Source organism: Mirounga angustirostris, unplaced genomic scaffold (assembly GCF_029215605.1).
Source record: "Mirounga angustirostris isolate CCGP_5_RB_7025 unplaced genomic scaffold, mMirAng1.0.hap1 SCAF_3, whole genome shotgun sequence".
Taxonomy (NCBI): Eukaryota; Metazoa; Chordata; class Mammalia; order Carnivora; family Phocidae; genus Mirounga; species Mirounga angustirostris.
The window spans coordinates 70,771,799-70,788,873 of record NW_026991711.1 but is presented as its reverse complement, the minus strand read 5'-3'; the positions used below and the strand labels follow the sequence as shown (position 1 = coordinate 70,788,873).

Here is a 17,075-nt window from a genome sequence, read left to right as displayed (position 1 = left end):
CCACGAGGGTAATTTTTGTACTCTTCAGAAGCTCACTTTGATATTTAAAATATTCAACTTATTCAAGTTAAAAAATGCAAAAATTCGGGGCGCCTGGGTGGCTCAGTCGTTAAGCATCTGCCTTTGGCTCAGGTCATGATCCCAGGGTCCTGGGATCGAGCCCCGCATCGGGCTCCCTGCTCAGCGGGAAGCCTGCTTCTCCCTCTCCCACTCACCTTGCTTGTGTTCCCTCTCTCGCTGTGTCTCTCTCCCAAATAAAGAAATAAAATCCAAAAAAAAAATGCAAAAATGCAAAAATTCAGTTATTCCTTAAAGCTTATAGATCCAGCTTATAAATCTTTTCCCACATACAAAAGTGGCAGATTTTAGAAGTCATTTTTAAGATGCTTTTACATAATGTTTGGTCCCATTTCATACCTGGTTAATTAAATGCCACCAAAATTCTTTACCTACATTTATAAATGTAATATATTTTATTTCCTTCTTAGTTCCTCAACTGTCTTACTCAATAAAGCATAATAATTTACATATAAATATTTTTATAAGCCTAGTAAATTACTTATAAATAATATAAGCTTAAACTTCTCCTAATGTTCCCCAAAAGTACTTAACATAAATTATGTAAAAAAAACACAGATCTCCATTATTCCCTAATACATTTTAAGTTGGAATTGCATGCTTATCATCCTCACTAGCCATAACAAATATGCACATATCCCTTAACAGAAAAATATTATTACTGCAGCTTTGATTCTCTTAGACATTTCTATTCTTAATTCTAAATCTTCCTGAAGTTGAAAGATGCTTAGCCGCTACAGAAGACAATTATCATCCAAGTTAACCAAGGTAACATTTAACCAGAAATTTCAGCTGATATGAGATCTGGAGCTATAGACATCCTCACACCAAAATTATACAATCCTATTTAATATCATGGGGGTTGCCTTCTTAACATTTTGATATTATCCACAACCTGACAGCTGGAATAGTAACAAAATTTTTGTCAGCAATTTTGATGGGACACACTAAATCCTTATTTAAAGCTGCTACGCCAGTCATTCTATCACTTCAAAGGTGGGGGGAGAGGGGATGATAACATTACTAATTCATTAGTCTAATGGTAGAATTCCACCACTCTCAGGAAGGTTAATTACTTGATTGTAACTTGCTCTTCTTTATCTAAAGATAGACAAGCCTTGTGTTTTCCATGTAACTCTAAAGACTTTTAAACTTGAAAACCTTAAAATACTCCATTTTCTGCCTAACTCTAAAGACCTTAAAACTAGAATGGACAATGGCATTCTTACAGGGTATAAGGGCTACACAACTTCTACAAATATTAAAATAATACCAGTTGAACTTTAGATATCTCATGTTCTTTGTCTAGCATATAGTCAAGTTCTAAGATTATTCTTATTCTGAAAATGCACAGACACAAAAAACAAATGAGACAGGCCCTGCATCCAAAAAGCTTAAAATTTAGCTAAAAACACACCCATATTTTAAGAATTATACTGAACATCCCTTTCTGTCCACACATAAATCCTACAACTAAAGCCTTGCTGAGGAGTTCCTCACTAAACTAGAAATAAGAGTCCTCAAGGCCAACAAACTGTAGGATAAGACCTTCAAGAACTTATGATAATAGAAATATTTTTAAAAATGTAGGAATTCTGGATAAAATGTAACAAATACCCTTCTATATACATAAGTGAGCTTACCAGAGGGTAAGAGAAATATCTAATGGCCAAAAAATAAAAGAAAGCTGATGGCATGGCAGTCCTTTAGGGTTTCCAGGCCTCACACACCTAAGGGTGTGAGATTCAATGACCACACAAGAAGACCGGAGACAGGGCCTTAGGCCCACACCAATCAGAGAAGTTGAAACTGAGACTAACACATAAATACAGCCAGCCCCGTCAAGGGACTGCATCCTCAGTGAAAGGGCAGAATCGAAAACATATGTGGAAGAAACAAGTACATCTGTTTATGTGGGCCTATGTTCCACTATTTGTGGGGTGAGGCCAATGTCTTCCCTGGGAATGGTAACCAAGGTCCTGCTGTAATGTGATCTGAGGTTCAGTTTTATACTACCTGAGGCAAAGAAACTTACTGAAAAGTGGCCCTGGGCAGGTGACATCCCAAGGCACCTGGCTGAAGCAAACACAGACCCTCTCGGGAGTGACATCCCTCTAACAAGACCTTAGAATGACTAAAACCTTGAAGAGACATTATTAACTTTACCTCAAACAAGAGCCATCAGAAGTTAAAAAAAAAAAAAAAAAAGGATAAAACTCCCAAAAACTTCTGATACTAGATCAGTTATAGAATATAAAATGAATGTTTAAGGTGGTTTTTAAAAGCATGAAGAATTTGAAACAAAAGAAACACAAGTCTTAAGTAGTATAAATAAAAATAAATTCACACTTAGATAAGTCATCACAAAACTGTTTAATACCAAAGACAAAAACAAAATCAGGAAAACAATGGGACAGAAAAGATATCTATCTACAGTTAGACTGATGACATAAGCCAGAAGACAAAAATAATACTATTACTAATGTCATCTTCAAAACATAGAGAAAAAATAACTGCCAATCTGGTGTTCTATACTAAAACTATCATTTCAAAGTGACAGGAAAATAATGATACTTTGAGACAAAAATTGAGGGTTTACCACTAAGAGAGACGTATGTAAGAACTACTAAAGGATATACTTCAGCAAAGAAGAAACAGAATCTAGAAAGAGTGAAATGCAAGAAATGGTGAACAAAACAATTAGTAAACACATGAATAAATCTAAATAAGTATTTTATTCACTCACTCATTCAACAAATATTTATTGAATGCCTACACTGTGCTGAGCACTATTCTTGGTGTTGAGGGTACAGCAGTAAAAAAGTCAAAGGCTCTGACCTCACCAAGCTTCCAATGTAGTAAGGATGATAAACAATAAACACAGACTATAATATTAGGCAGCAGTAAGTACTATGAAGAAAAATAAAGCAGAGTAAGGAGACAGAGTGATGACAAGTGAGGGGGTAAATTATTTTTTAATTTTCTGAGTACAGTTGACACATAACATTACATTAGTTTCATGGGTACAACACAGTGATTCAACATCTCTACACATTATGCTGTGCTCACAAGTGTAGCTTCCACCTGTCACCATACAAAGCTATTACAATACCACTGACTATATTCCCTATGCTTTACAGTTCATCTTCATGACTTATTCACTCTTATAAATGGAAGCCTGTACCTCCAACTCCCCTTTCCCCATTTTGCCCATCCCCCTAAGGGGACAAGTATTATAAATAAGGTGGTCAGGGTAAGACTTTCTCGGTGACATTTGAACAAAAACCTAAATAAGGTGAGGACATTAGTCATCTAAATACCTAGCAGGGTTGGGTTGAGGACTAGGGGAATGGGTGATGAAAACTACAAATATTTTTTTAGCACATCCTATGTGCCTGGCTATTCTTTACACTTTACTTGTATTCAATCATACAGTTCTCAAAATAAACTCACGAGGTAACTGTAGCATTGGTCCCCAGTTTACAGAGGAGGAAAATGAGGGAAAGACTGAATGGCTTGTCCTCACAGACACTAAGTGACAAAGTTAGGATGAACCCTCAAAGTCTGGCTAATTATCAAGCTCCTGCCAAAGGAAACAGCCTTCCTAGAATCTGAGCTCCTGGGGGGCAGGAATCTTCCTCCTATTCTTTGCATCCATAGTGCCTAGTACAAAGTGGGTGCTGGGTATGTTGAGCTGAACTGAATATATAAAGAGCAGAGGGATGGGGACTAGCAAAAAAGAACGATAAGAGAAAGAAAAGAGGCAACAATCCAAAAAGAAAAAGAGGAAGAAAAAAGGAATACTGTAATGTCACAGAAGCCCTAAGAAGAAAGTTCCAAGGAAGAAAGATGGTAAACATGATCAAATGTTACAAAAGTTAAATACAGTAAGTCTTGAGAATAGGCATTCCATTATTAAATTAGGAAGTAATCTTCAAGAATTCAGTCCCAATACCACAATGATGAAGAGCCAAGATTTCTAGTTATTCTGGAAAGCACGGCTGTGAAAGGTGATACGGGTACAGTACACATGATAGCAGTTTGCCAAAGGAGCAACGAGAGGGACTGACAGTAGCTCAAGTGCAGCAAGGCAAAGATTTTTTCCCAAATTTAAAAGTAATGTGTTAGATTTCATTCTGACTTACCACTATCTTGTTCCCATTCTTTAGTTTATCGCTAATGAATTAAAATTTCTATCTTTCAGTTGTCTTTTCTGTAACATAAAAAAACAGTAGAAATACCAAGTTTTTAGGCACTTATTGTAATAAATATCTAGAATTCCAAAATAAAGGTTTCAAATGAGTAACTGAGTTCTACAAAATAAGACAAATGCTCCCTAGAGAAAACTTAAAAATAAAAGAAACAAAATAGGGCGCCTGGGTGGCTCAGTTGGTTAAGCGACTGCCTTCGGCTCAGGTCGTGATCCTGGAGTCCCGGGATCGAGTCCCGCATCGGGCTCCCTGCTCGGCGGGGAGTCTGCTTCTCCCTCTCCCGCTCCCCCCTCTTGTGCTCTTTCTCTCTCTCACTCTCTCTCTCAAATAAATAAATAAAATCTTTAAAAAAAAAAAAAAAGAAACAAAATAATATAAAATAGCCAAATAAAATGACTTCCCACTCTTAGGATACTTTTGATCAGAATTTAGACCCTGGGAAAACATCTGTTCCCTCTGTCCTCACTCTCAAATGATCTTGCTTGCTTTCTTCCCTCATTGAAATAACCAGAAGAGAACTTCCATAAATGCCCACCTCTGTATCTACCCACTTCTCTACATCCATACTGTATTAACTACCAGCCTTCCCTCCAGTTACTCTCAATCAGCTGCACTTGCAGCATGCTCACCAGCCTACAAACAGCCTGCCAGTCCTCTCTTCTCTAAAACAACAAATCTTGGGCGCCTGGGTGGCTCAGTCGTTAAGTATCTGCCTTTGGCTCAGGTCATAATCCCAGGGTCCTGGGATCGAGACCCACATCGGGTTCCCTGGTCTGTGGGAAGCCTGCTTCTCCCTCTCCCACTCCCCCTGCTTGTGTTCCTGCTCTCGCTATCTCTCTCTCTCTCTCTCTGTCAAATAAATAAATAAATAAAATCTTTAAATAAATAAATAAAATAAAACAACAAATCTTGACTGTCTTCCCCACCTACCACTCAATGTCTCTGCTCCCCTTGTCAGCAAGACTCAAAGTATTACATATACTCATTGTTTTCAATTCCTCTCTTCCCATTCTCTGAACCCACTCCATTTTTCAGTACCATTCCATGAAAACTATTCATCACAGTCACCAATGAGCTCCATGTTGCTAAATCCAATACAATTTTCAAATCCTTATCTTACTTTACCTACATGCAGAATTAGATAAAGTTGCTTAATAGAATCATGAAACCTTAATTTCTTCTAAAAAAAAATAGAGATGATAGTAATAGTATCTATTTTAGAGGGTGGTTGTGAGAATTAAGAAATAAAGCATGTAAAAAGTTTGTTAGCACAGTACCTGATTCACAATTAGGAACCCAATAGATGTCAGTTACTGTGGTTAATCAACACTGCTAGCTGCATTCTACCCACAATCTAAAAATAAAGCCACTCCATCCTCCAGAGACAGAATTTTAGAAGAGACTAGGACTCTAGAATGTTTTTTTTAAAATGAGTATAATCTCAACCTGCCAATCATATTAGACAAATAACCTATTCCACCATATAAAGAATGACATTAAAATTTCCTTCTTAAAATTCCTTACTTGCTGATGATTCCTAAATAACTAACACTAACCCTAATCTTTCTGAAGTTCTGATTCTCATTTCCAGTTCCTATTAAACAGCTTGATCTAGAAATTTAATCATCTGCTCCAATTTTTCTCTCAGTTCTCTGTATTTCGTTAATCACCAAATCCTATCCTTCTACCTCCCTAGTGGCTCTCACACTCATTTTACAAGACCATATGCTTCAGAGGGCAAGGACTGTGTCTGTTTCTGAATCCCACCATATCCCCAGCATAGTACTGGGATATATGACACCGTACTTGGCATATAATAGGTGCCAGCACCCTAGCTCAACCTTTCCAGGATGCCTGCATTATTTTCTCTTACTGGTTTCTGGAGGCCAAGGTCTGTGGGGGTCTCTATTACCCTTACACTTTCCACAAGGCCAAAGATCATGCTTAGCATATGATGAATGTTCATAAAATATATGCTGGATATATCAATGATACAGTGTTTTTCTTCCTAAGACTTCAAAACAATTTTACAAAACAATCTCATTATAATATACATTTTACAGGGGGAACAATGAGGCAAGGATAAGGGAACTTAACTTGGAGGACTACTCAATTAGTAGTGGAACTGTTAAAAACAAAAACACACACAGAAAACTTGCTCTCCTGACTCTTAATCCCAGGAAAATAACAGCAAGAGCCTGGATGAAATGTCTATAAGGATGAGATGTTAGTCTACTCTCTATCAGTACTTGACATTGGCCTTGCTTGATCTCTTTCCACTGCAAATTGGGACTTCAAATACTAGCAGTAACTTAATCTATTTTGGTACCCGAAGAAACAAAGCAACAATTTTAAAACCAAATCAATAAGAATTTCCTCTTTGCTGAAATCCTACAGAACAGCATAAATTGAATAAAAAACAATCTTACTGTTTCTATGTACAGAGAAACACATTATGCCATTTTCCTTGGTTCCAGATAAAAAAATGGAGGGCCTGTTAGAGTTCTATTTTACCTATACAGACTAAGCCAAATGATTAATATCAGGCTTGTGGATCCTATTCTCACTGCCATCTGTCCCAAAAGCTGTAACTTAAAAAGACTTAACACATTTATTTTTTAAGTTGAATAAAGAATAGTTTATTAAACATATGCTGTATCAAATATTGCTCCAATGCACAAAATCTGTTTCATTGCTTCGGATGTCACCAGAAGAGACCATTTTGAAAGGGTCTCTTTAAAGAGAATTCACTTGGGCACCTGGGTGGCTCAGTCAGTTAAGCATCTGCCTCAGCCAAGGCCATGATCCCAGGGTCTTGGGATCAAATACCACATGGGGCTTCCTGCTCAGTGGGGAGTCTGCTTCTTCCTCTCCCTCTGCCCCTGCCCACTGTTCGTTTTCTCTCTCTCTCAAATAAATTAATAAAATTTTAAAAATAAAGAGAATGCACTTAATAAACTTACATGGAAAATATTATAAGTAATTTAATTAATACAAAATACCCTTTAACTTAGGACACTAAGAATGATCTGGAGGCTCCCTCTTTCTGGAGTTTAGTTCTAATATTGCCACTATCTCCTGTCATAAGACATTTGTAGCTCAATTTCCTCACATTTAAGACAGTGAATCTAATTCATTTTCAAAGATTGTTTTGATTTATCCAAGCAGCTGCTGGTGATTTAAAACAGGATCCTGATTAAACTCAGCAGAGGCATGACATATAAGGTATACCTTGAAACAATGTGGCAAACCATGCTGGAGACCACATTCTACAAATTACCTTGGTGTGCAGAAACAGGGATAGAGAAGTTTTGTGTTAAAAGTCCATTAAGTGAAAAGGACAGACCCACAAGCAGGGTTACCAAATTAGTAGCTAATGCTGAATACATCACATGCATCCCAGAAACATTTTATACAAAACAAAGTAAATTATTATTTTCCTACTGATTCACACTGTAATTTCAGCAAAAGAAATTTCATCAAAAGAAAAAAAAATTAACTATATTTAAAATATCAATACTTATTTCACTAAGTATTTTCACCTTTATTCTCTTACAACCTCTAATAAAAATTTAATCAAGTAGATAATAGATCTATGTATGTATAGGATATACGGATGTACATTAAAACCCATAGATATCCCTGAATATGTGTAGGACAGTAATGCAGTAAAGTGGACATAAATAAGTTGAGAAGATCTGGGTTCAAATCCTGGTTCTGCTACTTACTTGTTCAGATGACTTTGGGAAAATAACAAACTCTATAAGCTTCAATTTCCTCAGCTGCAAATGGAGTTCATAATAATAAGTTAGCAGTAGTAATACGGGCAAACAATAATAGTAGCTATTTCATGGGATCCTTGGAGGTTTAAATAAGATAATGCTTATAAAACATACAGTAAGTGACCAATAAATAATTAGTTGTCATCCCTCCCCGAAAATGATCACCAACTTCACAAGACCTGGACATTTAAAAAACCATTATCTTCTCTGCCAGAGTTATTCAAAATGTTTCAGAAAACAAAGGATATATGCAGAATGAGCAGGGAGGAAAGTTATCATTTTTAAATTGTTATTCTCTTATTACTTGTCTGAAAAAAATGGTAGTACTTTATTCCAGAGCTGACCATTCATTTTAATTATTCATTACATGTCAGTTACTGTCTTACACATTAAACTCTTTTAGTTAATTCCATGAGGTAGAGATTCCCATTTTACATAATGAAACTAACATTTGGAGAGATTAAATAACTCGCTCAAGGTCCAGAAGCAAGTAAGTGGCAAGAATAGAATTCAAACTTGGATCTCATGGACTTAAGAGTCTTCCCATTGAACTAAGAATATCTAAGGAATACGTCCACTAATCACTATCTCTAGATGAAAATTTCATTACGTTTTATGTGACCTGTAGAAGAAGCAAAATTGTAAAAGAAAAAATATATCCTACAACTCTAACCTCCCAAAACTTTCAACACTAAACTTACAATCTTAGTACTTACTTATTTTATCAGCCCATGAATACTCAAGGTTTTATACAGAATTCCTTCATTAGTAGAACCTCGTGAAGTTTTTAGGTGTTTTTCCATGGTTGCTGATGATACCAGTGGGAATGGGAATCTTCATCCCCCCCCCCAAACAATATACAGTCTTGGATTTGCTTTTTATTCTGATCCATACAGTGGATACTATATCCATTGTATGTAGTATAGGAAAAAAAAATACTATATACAATGTCTACATACAGGGAAAATTGCTTTTAATATAGTATGGAGAAAGGAGGTTCATAGAAATACATTCTGGTCCATTCATCTGTCGCCTTCATTAAGAGTCAGGATTAAAACACAAGCATAAAAATAAATAAGATCTGTGCTATGAGCAGCTAAGGGAGGACAAATAAAAGGAAATAATGGCATAACGTTTCTCTAATAAGGAGAAGTTTTCAGGTAAGTGTTCATCAATGGGCAAATGCCAGCCACACTTTTTTATTCAGTTTGAGCCACAAATATTAGAATTAGTATCTGTGGCCACTGCTTTTTGAAATACATCATGGTACTCTAGCAATTATTTCCTATATTGTAAATTATTCCCAGGACTAAATGACTTCATTGGCAAATTCTACCAAACATTTAAAGAAGAGTTAACACAAATCCTTCCCAACTCTTTCAAAAAAATCAAAAAGAGAGGACACTTCTAAACTCATTTTACAAGGCCAGCATTACCTTGATATCAAAGCCAAATAAGAATACTATAAGAAAACTATAGACTGATATCCCTAAGGAATACAAAAATTCTTTTTTTTTTTTAAGATTTTACTTGTTTATTTGAGAGAGAGAGAGCAGATGAGTGGGGGAGGAGGGGCATGACAGGCAGAGAGAGAGACGGAGAAGCAGACTCCCTGCTGAGCAGGGAGCCTCACTGAGCCACCCAGGTGCCCCAGGAATACAAAAGTTCTTAATAAAGTATTAGCAAAATATTCCCATTGAATATGAATTCAACAATACTTTAAAAGGATTATACACCAAGACCAAATGGGATTTATCCCTGGGACATCAGGGTGGTTCAACATACAGAAATCAACACATTAACAATAAAAAATAAAAATCATATGAACATCTCAATAGATGCAAAAAAAAAAAAAAGGATTTGACAAAATACAACAGACTTTTGTGATTAAAAGAAAAAAAAAAACCTCCACAAGGACCATACCTCAACATAATAAAGGCCACAAACAATTAAGCTCACAACTAACATCATACTTAAAAGTGAAAATGGAAAGCTTCTGCTCTAGTATCAGGAATAAGATAAGGCTGCACACTCTCATCATTCCTACTCAACATAGTGCTGGAAGTCCTAGTTAGCAAAATTAGGCAAGACAAAAAAATAAAAGGCATCCAAATCAGAAATTAAGAAGCAAAAGTTGTCATTATTTGCAGATGATATAGAAAAAGCCCTAGAGACTCAACCAAAATTCTCTTAAAACTAAAACAAATTCAGTAAAGTTGCAGGATATAAAATCAACATACAGAAGTCAGTTGTGTTTCTATACACTAACAAGGAAACATCTGAAAAGAAAGACAACAATCCCATTCACAATAGCACCAAAAACAATAAAATACTTAGGAATACCATTAACCAAAGAAGTGAAAGATCTGTACATTGAAAACTACAAAACTTTAAAGAGAGAAATTGAAGAATACACAAATGGAAAGATATCCCATGTTCATGGATTGGAAGATTAATATTGATAAAATGTCTATACTATCCAAAGCCATCTACACATTCAACACAACAATCCCTATCAAAATTCCAATGGCATTCTTCACAGAAATAGAAAAAAAAAAAAAAAAAAAAAAACTCTAAAATTTGTATGGAACCCCAGAAGACCCCAAATAGCCAAAACAATCATAAGAACAAAGCCAGAGGCATCACACTTCCTGATTTCAAACTATACTACAAAGCTTTAGTAATTAAAACAATATAGTACTAACATAAATACACACATGCAAACCAATGGAACAGAACAGAGAATGCAGAAATAAACCCTTGTATTTATGGTCAACTAATATTTGACAAGAGAGCCAAGAATACTCGATAGGGAAAGAATAGTCTCTTCAACAAACAGTCTTGAGAAAATTGGATAACTATAAGCAGAAAAATACAATTGGACCCCTATCTTACACCAGTCACAAAAATGAACTTGAACTGAATTTAAAAGACTTAAACGTAAGACTTGATATCATAAAACTCCTAGAAGAAAAACATGGAAAGAAACTCCTTGACATTGGTCTTGGCAATGACATTATGGATATGACATCAAAAGCACAAGCAACAAAAGCAAAAATCAAGTGAGTCTACATCGAAATAAAAAGCTTCTGCACAGCAAAAGAAACAATCAAAAAATGAAAAGGCAACCTTCTGAATGGGAAAAAATATTTGCAAAACATGTATCGGATAAGGGGGTTAATATCTAAAATATATAAAGAACCCCTACAACTCAACAACAACAACAACAAAATCCAATTAAAAAATGGGCAGAGGAACCAAACAGATATTTTTCCAAAGGAGACATCCGAAATGGCCCACAGGTACAACATTACTAATTATCAAGAAAACTCAAATCAAAACCACTATGAGACATCATCTCACACCTGTTGGAATGGCTATAATCAAGAAGACAAGAGGAAAGTGTTGGCAAGAATGTGGAAAAAAGAGAACACTTGTTCACTGTTAGTGGGAATGTAAATTGGTTCAGCCACTATGGAAAACAGTATGGACGTTCATCAAAAAATTAAAAATAGGGGTGCCTGGGTGGCTCAGTCATTAAGCATCTGCCTTTGGCTCAGGTCATGATTCCAGGGTCCTGGGATCAAGCCCTGCATCAGGCTCCCTGCTCAGCAGGAAGCCTGCTTCTCCCTCTCCTTCTCCCACTCCCCCTCTCTGTCAAATAAATAAATAAATGATCTTAAAAAAAAATTAAAATAGAACTATCAAATGATCCATCAATTCCACTGCTGGGTTTATATCCAAAGGAAATGAAAACATGATATGGAAGAGATACATGCACTCCCATGCTCACTGCACATTATGCACAATAGCCAAAATATGAAAACAATGTAAAGGTCTATCAACAGATGAATAAAGAGGTGAAACATAACATACAGTGTCTATCAATAGATGAATGAAGATACATATATATGTGTATGTAATGGAATATTATTCAGTCATGGAAAAGAAAGAAATGCTGCCATCTTCAAAAACATGGATGGACCTTGAGGGCATTATGCTAAGTGAGGTAAGTCAGAGAATGACAAATACTATAGGATCTCTCTTATATGTAGAATCTAAAAAAATCAAAATTGTAACAACAGAGAATTAAGTACCAGGGGCTCAGGAGAATTGGGAAGATGTTTAAGGGTACAAAGTTGCAATTAGTAGATAAGTAAGTCCTGGAAATCTAATACACAGCATAGAGATAATATATAACAAGACTATATTATAACTTTCAAAAGGCTAGGAGACTAGATCTTAACTGTTCCCACCAGAAAAAAAAAAAAAAAATGATAATTACATGACATGATGGAGGTGTTAGCTAATGCTACCATGGTAATCAAATTGCCATAAATACATATATATATATATTCAATCAATACAAATATACACCTTAACTTACATAATGTTATATGTCAACTGTATCTAAATAAAGTTATTGTCAGCTTTAAGCTGTAAACTAGAAATATACTTCTGAATTAATGACTTTCAGAAAAAAAACTAAGGTATTTTATCACACATATATACACAAAATTTTCAAGTTCTGATAAATCAAAATGCCATTATTTCTTTTTCTCGGTATTTACTTTGGAACTTCCATGGTAACAACCCTATGACTCCTGAAACGTTGCATTTTGAGAAAATAATGGTAACCTTAATGTAAAACACCTGAAAGTGGTTACATCTGTGACAAGGGCTGTACTGTTGTAGACCTTAGAAAGGAATCATCATCTAGTGTTTTTATAATGGGAATCATAAAATTATCTGTAACTCAGTGGAAAAAACCCTGAAGGAATAAATTAACCACTTTTCACAGTTCTTTAAATGCTTTTAGAAAACTTCAAGAGATCAACAAGTTAAACACATGATCATAGCTATTGACCAAAGGGAAATTTATTTTCTATGATGCAACACTCTGGCCACAATACCACTTCACAATCAAGGAGACTGAAAGCCAGAAAGCCCTAAACTCGGATCCTGACCTAGACTAACTTACAGGTCAGGGTCTCTCAGGCCTCAGTTTTCTCACTGTGAAATTAATGGAATTATTCATTCAATGTTGGTTGAATGCCTACTATGTGCCAAACACTGTGTTAGCAATAAAAGTTTATTTGTTATTTGTTTTGAGCAAATAAAAACATGGCCCTTGCCCTAGCAAAGCTTCTAATTTTGTGAAGAGACAAAGAAATGCAACATAGTAACTGCTATGAACAAACTGTTGTGTTTGAGCAAACTGAGAAAGGCTGCAGAGAGAAAAAATACAGTTGAGCTGAGACTGGAACAATGAATATGAGTTGCTCAGATGGGGATCATGGGAATCCCCTGAAGAAAGAACAGACTGAGCAAAAACAGAAAGGAAAGAAGAGCAAGAGACAGGTTTAATGTAGATGATGCATAGGCTGCACATCAGGGAGAGAAACTTAGAGCCTGATAGGCCACACTAGGCAATCTAACCTTTAACTTTTAAGGAGTAATAAGGTTCATTCTACACTATGACTCTGGAAACTGGCTGTAGGCCCGACCAGATGAATCCAATTTGTCCACCATTTCATCTAAAGTTGTTAGAATCTTTTAAAGCAAAAAGTTTTAAAGCAAAAAAGCCATCCAAGTTTTGATGCTGACAGAAAATCTAAAAGACCTCACATAACTGATAAATTTTAGGACTAGCAGATTTCTATTGTTATGATTTATAGTAGTAAAACATTCTAAAAGATACACGACAAATGATTTACTTCTATTCTGTATCAAAAATGAACTCTGTAAACCTATCGGTGTGACAATTGTAAACAAGTATTAAATTTGCACACCCCACAAAATATTTTTTCATTCTTCATTTAAATAAAGCTTCATTCTCTTCACTCTGAGTATCAAAATTAACTATAAAAGTACCTGAAGAGAATATAAAATCCCATTTACCTGTGTTCTGCAGGTACAGGGGGCGGCCAAACAGCAGGATCTCTAAATGGTTCATCTTGACAAGACACAGGGAAATCTGGGGGCTTGTCAATTTTAAAACTTTCCAAAGTGCTGACAATACTTTTAACTTGTTCATATTCTTCCAATAATTCCTGCCGAACCTTAAAAGAAAATAACCTTTATGCTGGAAACTGTTTAAAGTTTATATGAATGGCAAGTAATAAATTGCTATAGAACGCAAGTTTTCTCGGGGCACCTGGGTGGTGCCACTGGTTGAGTGTCCCACTCCTGGTTCCACTCAGGTCCTGATCTCAGGGTCATGAGCCTGAGCCCCATGTCAGGCTCTGTGTTCAGTGGGGAGTCAGCTTGAGATTCTCTCTCCCTCTGCCCCTCCCACTTGTGCTCTCTCTCTCTCTCTAGAATAAGTTAAGTCTTTAAAAGAAAAAAAAAAAAAGAACGCACATTTTCTCAATGTCACTCCAAGTATGCAAAATGAATCATTAAAACATATTAAAAAAACAAAGAACTATTAAAAGTAATATAGATAGGAGGGCAGGAACTGGATTGAAAAAATACATTACATACTTTGTTGTAAGGGAAGTAGTTATATATTTTTCCAAATGAAACTCTTATTTCTACTAATGAATGGGATGACCATTAATATAATTTGAAACAAGGAACTAAGTCAGGAACAAGTTAACCATTCCCAGAAATCTAAAATGTTATGCTAAATCCTTTTAATATATTTGTAAATAGCTTTCAGAAAATTATCAGCCAACATTTTCATCAGCATTTCCTACTCCTAGTATCACTAAGTATGAAATGCCTGTCATGAGCATCTGAAAATCTGAAGTGCTAGAATACTAAGCATTACCCATTTCCAATTTTTATTTAAATTCTCCTTCATCTAAAATCTGAATTCTTCTGGACTTGTTTAAATTCTTTCAAGTGTTGGATAAAGTTCATTATGAGTTCAAAGGCAAGATTTTTCCCATATTTAAGAAACTTCACTGAATACCTACTATGTGGAAATCCTTGTGTTTTCAAACTTTGAGACCAAACTAATTTTCAAAGGCAAACAGATAATAGATTGAAAATTACATTTATAAATTCATTTTAACAATTCTAATTTGTTTTTACCAGAAAGCATGCTTTACTATAAAGCAGAGAAAAGAAAAATCTAGGTAAAATTTAACTGCTAATATATGCAATTATATACTTGGAGAAATGAAATTACAGAACCTAATGGAAATAATCATAGTAGAAATATCTGAATAGAAATGGTCACTATTTAACACAATTAAATTGTCAAAAATATTTCCAAGCTAATAAACCACTCTTGCCTATGGCTAGTATGCAGGATAGAAAAAACACAACTAAAACTTCAACTTGGGTTAAAGCAAGTATATTGTTCTCACTCAACATAATTTGGTAATGCTTAAGTTGGAAAATAAGCCAAATCTACCCTGAAAACTTGGTGAAACATCAATTTCTGACGTGGAAAAATTAAAAGAAACACTTGAAAGGCATTAGTACATTAAATGGAAACTTCAAAGAAATGCTTGACTTTGTACTTTTAATCTTAAAAGGATTTTAAGTTTTAAGAGTAAGTGGGGAAATTCTAATTCAAGTTTTTATTAACTGTACTATTATATAATCAAGTTGTACAGTCAAGAGACACAGCAAATATATTAGTTTTATTAGATTATTGACTCCTTTGTATTTGTAGGGAATCTTTCAAAAGAAGAGGAAACTTTCTTAAAGGAAAAGTTTTATGAAATGGTCAAAACTACATGTAAAAATGAAAGGGGAAAGGGCAAGTAGAAATACCTTATATCAAAAATTTGTGATCACACACAACTAGGTGACTGATCATGAAAATTTAAAAAATTCAAAGTAGATTCAATTGGAATTAAATATCTTCAAAATATGTCTCATGAAAGCTATGAAAAATACATAAAATATTAACTGGGCAAGACAAAATTATTCAGAGTACATTTTAAATATATTTCAGTATTTGGACAAATAAGAACTATTTACAAAACCTCCAACTAATTTTCTAACTCTGGTCTCTCAAGTATAATAAACTACTGCCCTCACTCACTGAATACTTGAATCTGTCTTACCTGTTGCCATTTGCCTTTGACAGCCGGGTCTCTAACTGACTGGCAATGTCTCTGAATCTGCTGTATCACCCCCTGGTAATATACCATTGATGAGTCATAGTTTCCAAGAAGTGCATATTCTCTTCCTTTCTTTGCATTGTCACAAATCTCAGCCAAATTCATCTTCCTTCAGAGACCTACACAGAATACATAATGTCTTCTTATTAAGTTTTCGGCACCAACTTTAGAACATTTTTTCTTTTCTCTAAAATATCTGCTTAAAACTGCTTTCAAAGTCAAAATGGTTCTCTTTTTCTTTGAGGTTATCTGAATGCATCTTATAATACTGAACAAAGTTTCTAATTTTGGAAGTACAAAGGACATCATAAAAGAACACCTAAAGAGATAACACAGAGAGAAATTACACAGGTCTGAACTATGGCTTATGTTAAAGGTACATAAATTGGACACTAGTTTTCCTTGCTCATTTATAATTACCATAAGCTGTAATAACAATAAAGATGAACTTGATTGTATTCAATTTATTCTTGACAATGTAGAAATAAGTATATGAATATCACATATTTTTCCACTGAAAAAACTGCAGAAATTAGTTTTAAAACATTCTGGCCCCCAACACCAGAAGTCGTACTTAAGGAATACACTTTAAAGAAACAGCCTATAGTTGTCTGTGCATCATTTATACATATTTAATTGTCCCATACAACTTAAATCTAAGCAAAACCCCGTGAATTAAACTACCTGAGCCCTTTTTGCTCCTCAACTTGTAATCTTCTATTATTTTGTCATTCTATAGTTTTCTGTCTGTGCAAATAACTATCATTGATCTTTTCCCTTCTACAGATGCTAGGAAGAGTTATCTTCTGAACCTCTGGTTTCCACCAAAGCTGTCCAACCCAGTAATTCTGGTTTTTCTTCCTGGCTTCCCAAACTCATCCAAGAATCATCCAAGGCTTCTATGCAAAGATATTTTCCAT

At 35.0% G+C, this 17,075-nt stretch overlaps 1 protein-coding gene across 7 annotated transcripts in view; it reads right to left on the bottom strand.

The window, feature by feature from the left end:
• KATNAL1 (katanin catalytic subunit A1 like 1) overlaps window positions 1-17,075 on the bottom strand; it is a 114,277-nt gene that overhangs the window by 79,690 nt on the left and 17,512 nt on the right. For all 7 annotated transcript variants that reach the window (XM_064586262.1, XM_054506551.2, XM_045870252.3 and 4 more), the window contains exons 2-3: window positions 16,099-16,274; window positions 13,973-14,133 (exon numbers count right to left, since the gene is read on the bottom strand). In XM_064586262.1, the coding sequence (XP_064442332.1) occupies window positions 13,973-14,133; window positions 16,099-16,260 (323 nt within the window). In that variant the 5' untranslated portion in view covers window positions 16,261-16,274. The remainder of the gene's footprint in view (window positions 1-13,972; window positions 14,134-16,098; window positions 16,275-17,075) is intronic.